The sequence below is a fragment of the Pristis pectinata genome, chromosome 18 (genome assembly GCF_009764475.1).
Source record: "Pristis pectinata isolate sPriPec2 chromosome 18, sPriPec2.1.pri, whole genome shotgun sequence".
Taxonomy (NCBI): domain Eukaryota; kingdom Metazoa; phylum Chordata; class Chondrichthyes; order Rhinopristiformes; family Pristidae; genus Pristis; species Pristis pectinata.
Genome location: NC_067422.1, coordinates 3,697,310 through 3,705,349, shown reverse-complemented (window position 1 = coordinate 3,705,349; position 8,040 = coordinate 3,697,310). Strand labels below are relative to the sequence as shown.

The 8,040-nt window shown below is 39.1% G+C and overlaps 1 protein-coding gene across 1 annotated transcript; it reads left to right on the top strand.

Annotated features, from left to right (window-relative positions):
• Positions 1–3,132: 3,132 nt before the first annotated feature.
• On the top strand, positions 3,133–7,167 carry LOC127579896 (sterile alpha motif domain-containing protein 9-like; the record flags this gene model as incomplete). Its single annotated transcript, XM_052032940.1, is given in 6 exon segments — positions 3,133–3,914; positions 3,916–4,146; positions 4,148–4,528; positions 4,530–4,683; positions 4,685–4,789; positions 4,791–7,167. Coding segments are annotated over 6 exon segments (3,885 nt in total), but the record flags the coding sequence as incomplete, so codon positions are not given.
• Between the last annotated feature and the right edge of the window lie 873 nt (positions 7,168–8,040).

Below are 8,040 nucleotides of genomic sequence, written 5' to 3'. Positions count from 1 at the left end.
GAGGAGATTGTGGAAGAGGTAGAAATGGAAGCTGAGTACTTGAAAGGAAACAAGGGGAAGATGGAAAGTTTTGGAATTGTTAATGAATGACATGTTAAGCAAGGTCTTTTTCTGCAGAAGGTAGAGGTACAGTAACATAATGGTCATTTTACTGGACTAGTATTCTGAGGCCTGAACCATTGATTAAGAGATGCCAATTTATAAGTAATTAGAATCATAGAGTGGTACAGCACAGAAACAGGCCCTTCGGCCCACCACATCCATGCCAACCTTACTGCCCATCTGCACTAACTCCATTTGCCCAAATTAGGATTGTAACTTTCTAAGCCCTGCCTATTTAAGTGTCTGTTTCAATGCCTCTTAAGCATAGTAATTGTATCTGATTGCACCATCTCCTCCTGCACTGTTTTTTTATTTACAAAAACCTGCCCCTCAGATTCCCTTTAAAACTTCTTCCTCTCACCTGAGACCTATGCCCTCTAGTTGTTGATACCCATGCCACGGGGAAAAGATTTTGACTATCTGCCCTGTTTACGCCTCTTATCTTCTATTTCTATCAGGTTACTCCTTGGTCTCCTTTGCTCCAGAGAAAACTAGCCTGGCCAGTCCAATCTTTGGGCAGGCATGGTAGTGTAGCAGTTAGCATAACGCTTTACAGCGCCAGAGTACCTGGGTTCAATTCCAGCTGCTGTCTGTAAGGAGTTTGTACGTTCTCCCCGTGACTGCATGGGTTTTCTGCGGGTGCTCCGGTTTACTCCCACATTCCAAAGACGTACGGGTTAGGAAGTTGTGGGCACACTATGTTGGCGCCGGAAGCGTGGCGACACTTGCGGGCTGCCCCCAGAACACTACGCAAAAAGATGTATTTCACTGTGTGTTTTGATGTATGTGTGACTAATAAAGATCTTATCTTCCAATCCAGGCTACATCCTGATGAATCGTCACTGCTCTCTCCAGTGCAAGCACATCCTTCCTACTTCAAGAATTTTTAGAACAAGCTAATATCAGTGACAGTTATCCTGGAACTCTCAGATCGTTACCTCACAGATGTCATTTAGGGTAAAGAGCCTGCCAGAGTCCAGTCTATATTGCGACTCCAGACCAACAGATATGGATTGTTTCTTGGTTTGGGGAAATTAGTTGATGGTATTTCTATTCCAGAGCTCTGGGAAACAGTGGGGCTAATGAAATCATTCTTTCAAAATGGATACACAGGTGTTATGGGTGTATGTTCTCCTCTATTAAGTATTTTTCAATGATTCTATCCAGTGAAAGCATCTTTTTAATTTTAATCTTTGTAATACCAGAACCCATTAATGCTAAACAAATCTTAGCTAAGAATTAGTGGTTTCTGAGTCAGAAGGGTATTGGGTTCATGCCACAGATCTGAGGACATAACCTTGGCTGGTATTTCAGAGCTGCACTGAGGGACTGGTTATTAAATTAAACCCTGCCTTCCCTGTCACCTGGACACACACATTCCCTAAGCACCATTGAGATGTTACCAAGGTTCAGGCCCATACCTGACCACTGATCAAAAATTAATCTCATTTGGTTAACTGGTGTTTGAGGTGCCTTGCTGATGTGCTGTCTTCTGGATGAGTCATTAACCAATGTATTATCTGCCCACTCAGATGGATGTGAAAAGATTCCATGGCTTTATTTTGAGTGGTGATTTTAGTGGGGTTTTGCCCCTCGTGTCCAGGCCAATATTTAATTCTCAAACTACATCGCCAAAGAGCAACTCTGCCAGATTGGCTGCCACGTTGCCCAGTATAGTGATTACAGAGCAAACAGACTTCAATGGTAACATGCTTTGGGTCATCCTGTTATCATGTGAAAGGTGTTTTAGGCGTCCAAGTTACTCTTTCTTAGATTCAACTTTTTCAGTGATGTGTACATAAGCATTAGTTTACAATGAAAATGTATTTTATACCAAGTATTAAATATACAGATTCATTGCAACTATGTGAAAATGCTAATGTTTTACTGATACTGCTTTTTTGTGCCAGGATTTATTGCTGAAGGCCTTTCTAGAGTGTTCCATTGGGAAAAACGGGAATGGGTAAGTATTATCCTTTAGTGGCTTTAGATGAGGGATAAGCATTGCCCAGCATTCTCAGATTGCCAGAGGTTCACTGATCTCAGCCAGGGTTGTAGCTGGGGCTGGAATCTATGCTCCTGACCATGGGTACTGGTGGACAAAAGCACTTCTATGGACACTGAGTGAGGACAGAACGAGTGATGTGCACTCACCATCAAGGTTCCTGCATGAAGATGTACTGGAGCCACCCTCCAATCATAAAGTTGAACCTCAGGAGAGGAAGAAATGGGAGACTGGAAACAAATCGCAAGGTGTTGCTGGAAAAAGAATAAAGCATGATTTCTGTTGTGAATGTTCATAACTTGCCAGGTTGAATTACACATTTCCACTGCTAGTTCCTCACTAAAAGCATTGCATCTTTTGTTATCTCGTAATGCTAGGTTTGCAGAGTAATGGCACATTAAGTATGCTGTGGAAGATTAAGTCTTGCATTTAAAAGCACAGATATGATGATAACACAACACTAACCAACCTTGCTTGGCCAGAGAGAGAATATTTTCAAAGTAACACATCCCTAGATATAGTACATGGTTCCAGATTTTTTAAGAACAGATTTTTTTCTTTCTTTTCATTTCCCTTCTTTGCTAATTGTGTTTCTTGATCAATCTTTAAATCTGATTTGTTTAGAAGATGAACTACTGATTCTGCTGTTCTCCAAGGTCTCAGATATAAGCTCTCACTTTCAAACTATGGTCCAAAAGATCTTCAAGTTGAAGGTCTTAGGAACATGTCTAATGTGCACTGCGAGATGTTCTACTTCAGAAGGATTTATCTTCTAAAGAAAGTAGATTAAATTTGCATATCATTATCTACCTCCCAACTATGGTATGACTTCTGTGCAGACAATGTGTCCTACAGAAAGATTTTGAATCATTGGACTGATTTTTAACTTTATACTAATTTTCAAATACTGAATAAATTCATATCCCTGTGGTTATCAGGTAAATGTTACTTCTGTTAATTGTTACATTAATCATTTTATTTGCCATTTAATACAGAAAATACTTTTCAGGGACGTGTGCTGAAAATGTACCTCCTTTGAACGAGGATGGAACAACATCCCCGTCCCAGAAGCGAAACTGGCAGGTTACACTCAATGTAACCCCCATCCTTTCAACAAAGACGATGCAGAATTTAACTATGTAAAAGGACATGTACTTCCAGTAGAATCTGGTAGCAAAAATTTAATTATTCCATGCCATGAATTTAAATCTTTCAAATATGCTGCCCAGAGAAATGATTTTGAACAGGAAATAAAATTTGCAAAGGAAGTTATAAAGTTTGCTGCAGCCTGCATGAACTGTAGAACCAATGGGACAATTCATTTTGGAGTTGAGGATGGTGGACAGTATGTACATGGTGAGATACTAGGTGTTCCCGTCCCAAGACGAGAACTTTTTGTAAAGGCACGAGACAAGTACATCAAGAAATGTTTTCTCCAAAAGCATCACTCCCATGCTGAGCATTCGATTCGTCCTCCAAGATTTGTTGAGGTAATTGGTGATGATTGTGGAGAGCAACGCTTTGTTATTGAAGTTGACATTGTTCCATCATTATCAGTGGTAAAAGATGCATTTTTCCCAGTGCAGATTCCAGACATAAGCAAATCCACAAGTGCCAAAATATCATATTACCCTCAATCATTCTACAGAAGAGAAGGAGCTGCTTCAGTTACTTTTCAAGAAATTCATCAACTGTCTAAGTATTGCCAGGACCGAAGTATTGAAAGAGAAGAAGCAGAATGTGAAGAAGAGCTCTCCAGAGGTGATGTGTACAGGAAACTGTCCAAACTGTTCACAAGTATAAAGAAACACGAGTAGTGAAATAAAGTATATTCTCGTCATTGACAGTTGTGAGAAAGATTTGGAGAATCTTGGCTTTTTGTTAAGAATGAATTTTTTCTATGTTTTAGATTTTGATCCCAATTCTAGTACGCAAGGTTTATTCAATTTGCAGTCCAAAGCCAAACCTTATTTCTTGGAAGATTGCATCACTGAAAGAGGCTTATTGAATGATGAAATTTTAAAAAAATTCCTTTCATCAAACCAGCTGGATATTTTGCAATGGCCAAAACAGCAATGGCCAGCAAAAACCTTACAGTGCAAAGTCATGGATGGAGATGAGAAGGGAGCATCTAGCAAACATTATATCGCAAATCTGCAATGCAGTCCTTCCGCCAGGATCATTTGAGGTGCTTTTTCTTTTGCTGTCATAAGCAAGTCAGCCACTTGCAGAGGTATTTCATGAATTCTATACTGGAATGAATGGCAGAAATATAAAATGCATTGTGGAAGGCAGGGAAAATTACAATGAATGGAGAAAAGTTTTAGAGACTGAAAGTAATAGAGGGAGCCTCAACAACCTGAGTATAGTAGGGATAAAGATTAGCCATTTAGACAATATGATTCAGATCATTCAGTCCTCCTGGCCAACTGTCAAGCAGTTGCTTAATGATGACACAAAATATGAAGACCTTACTGCCTGTTCTTGAAGTGCTGAGGTCAAACGACTGCAGCTCGGAGGACGTTGACCTGATGGATGAGGAGTGGCAGAAAGAAATCCGAAACAAGGAAACACACTTTTTACAAAGGTGGCAAAGTCAGCTGGATGAATTTCTGGTATGCTGATAATAATTACTGTGGGGAAATTATAAAAAGAGATGCATATAAAAAAAGTGGAAAATCATCTGAATTCATTGCTTGAGGGAGCAACTTCAGCAGAGCCTGTGGCTACTGTGACTATAAGCCACATGTCTGGCAGCGGAGGAAGTACCGTGGCTCGTCACATTCTCTGGGACTTCAGGAAAAGAGTTACATGTGCAACGATTAACATAACACATGCTGCAAAATTTATCTGTGAACATGCTGTAAAATTACAGGAGAATGAAGAAAATGATGTGCATTTACCAGTGCTTCTACTTGCTGAAGACTGTGACAAAGAATATATTGAAGAACTGAAAATCAATCTGACACGAGCAGTTGCTGATTATTCTTCAAAGCCAAGCTTCATTCTGCTACACTGCATAAGGTCTAAATCCCCAGGAGCGTTGACCAAAGGATCTGCAGTTGTGGAGGTTAACTATTTGTTATCAGAGAGGGAGAAGGTGCAGTTCAGAAAAAAACTGGATGACCTCAAAGATCTTTATGAAGAAAATTCAATTCTCACATTTGTTCTAATGACCAAAGAATTTAATCCAGAATACCTTTCAAAATGTGTGAATGAACTTCTAGGAAGTATTGGTCAGATGTCCACTCGTCTTGAGTTAATTTGTTGTATTGCATTACTAAATCATTATGTAGGGGATTCATACATAACTGTGCCTCAGTGTGAGGCATTCATAAACAGGTGTGTACAAAGTGAATGCACACAGCACATTTCTTTCGAGAGCATGTTAAGAGAAGGAGCAGGCTACCTGCTCTCCCATTTATTTGAACCTTTGACAGAAATCTTTAGTGTTCGAATAGTACACTGTAAAGTTGCAGAAGAAATACTGAATCAGATGATGTCCTGTCAGCCTCAGAGTAAGACTGTTACCCAACTCCTTGAGGAAAGTGTTTTTTCCAAACACTGTGCTGCCACACAAGTGGTGAAGTTCATCAGGCAATTGTTTGTTCGAAGAAAGGACCACACAGGTAGAGCTTTTTCTTCCCTTATTGAATGTGTATCAAAAAATGAGAGTAAAGCTGACACTATAAATGTTCTGCGAAAGGCCTGTAAATGCTTTGATAAGGATGCATTTGTGATTCAGCAATTTGCTAGATTTTTGTGCAAAGAGAAAGAGTTTAAACAGGCTGAGAGCTGGGTGGAAAAGGCAAGGTCACTGGAACCATCTAATTCTTATATTTTACACACGGAAGGTGAAATGTATAACAAATGGCTTCACTCAGACTTCAGTATACCACACCTAAACAGACAACACCAATCTCAACACATATTTGCAAAAGCAATAGAGATGGCATTAAAGGCAATTGATGCTTTTCAGAAGTCCCAAGAAGCATCCAAGCTAGAGACTGACTGGAATAATGCTGGCTGTTTCGGTGAGATTGAGGTTGGGTGTTATGTTGTGAATTTTATGTCTGAGCTGGACATATTTAAATGCAGGAATAGGTGCTACACAAATCTGGTGAAGTATTTACTAACAGAATGGATCCCAGAAGAAATAGACACCGTCTTGGGCAGGATTCATGAAAAAATAAAGATGTTACATGATAACATTTGGAAAACAATGGAATCAATTTATGAATACATTGCTTATTTCCACCCTGACCAACCAACTGAGGGAAGACTTCTTGAGGAAAAATATTTTGAGAAATTAATTAAGACTGAAAAACAATTCTCATCTTTCTTCAGAAATATAAATGATGATTTGCTGAGGCAAAACCAAATGGAACATCTGATGTCCAAATTAAAAAATCACAACATTTATTTCTTGGGTGGTGGTAGATTCACTAACATTTTTTCTCTAGATCCTGTAAATTTAAAGAAAATAATAGAATTGTGCAACAATCAACATGCAGATTACAATAAAAGTGATCTAGAAAATTATATTTTATCACACATTGCACTAGCTGTCAACCATTCTACAGATATTTCTAAAGCAGAACTTGGTGGGTTCAGCTCCATATTGTGTGAAATGTGTGCTTCAGATGAGTCTCCTATCCCATACTTCATACAAGTGTTACTGCACTGGCCAGAAGCTGAGGAGGCAGAGGAAGATGACAAGTGTTTAATTGATGCATTAAACACCATGAACAGATTGTACAAGAACAAAATAAACGATTCCCCAACTAGGAAAAAACCTACTTACCCTCACTTTTTCCTTGGCTCTGGAAAGGGCTTTCAGCGGTTCATCCACAACAGCCAGGGGGAACGTAGAGATGGGATGTACGCATGGGAACAACACCGTCACAAGCTATGATGCATTGAGGGCTGGACTGAAAACAACAAGGTTTACATTCAAGGCCATTCTAGTGAAACTAAGATTCCTGTCCATCGTGGACCCAAATGTTTGATACCACCCAAGAGCAGAAGAGTTTCATTTTATTTAGGATTTACATTGCGGGGCTGTGTTGCCTACAATATTCAGGAAGTGTCTGAAGATTACTAGACTAGCAATCAGAATTCTGGATCACTGTGGCAGCTGGGAAGTTAATTTTAAGTGAATAAATAAAGTTATAATGTTTTTTTAAAAAAACTATCTTAGTAACAGTAACCATGAAATTACCAGAAACCCAACTGCGTCACTAATTTTCTTCATGGAAGGAAATCTGCTGACCTTACCTGGTCTGGGCTCTATGCGACTCCAGACTAACCAAAGTGGTTGACCCTTAGCTGGAAAACAAATGCTGGCACTTCCTGTGAACAATTGAAGGAAAAAATGCTTTTGGGTTTCATGAAGAGTTAATTCTAATATGGACAGGTAGGGTCAAATATCCTGTATAACAAAGGGGACAAAAGAAGGTCTTCATTGAAACTACTATCAGCCAACCACAGGGTCTGACATTATCCTCTGGAGTTAGATTATAATCCTTGTAAAATCGTCACAATGGGTTTGTGAACTACAGGACTTGAAATTAAAAACAGAACCTCTCTCCTGTTTTGACCTGATGAAGTTGACTGGTACTAATCTGTGTCCTTTTAATTGCACTGATGAAGTATGGATGGGTGTTATGGGGGTGGTTGGGGTGTAGTAAATGTATGACATGAACTTCAATAACTCTTTGAATCCACTTTAATAGGAGAGTACTGACTCACTAAATAATGTGATTTTGTTAGTTGATTGTTTAACAGCATTTAAAAAAAACTTTTATGCACTACATGTTGTAGACTTGCAGCTGGAGTGTTCTCCTTTGCATTTTTGTCATCATTGTGTAGGAAGTTATTGATTTTCTGAAATGTATCTTTCTTTCAAATTAATTTACAGGGGAATTAATAGG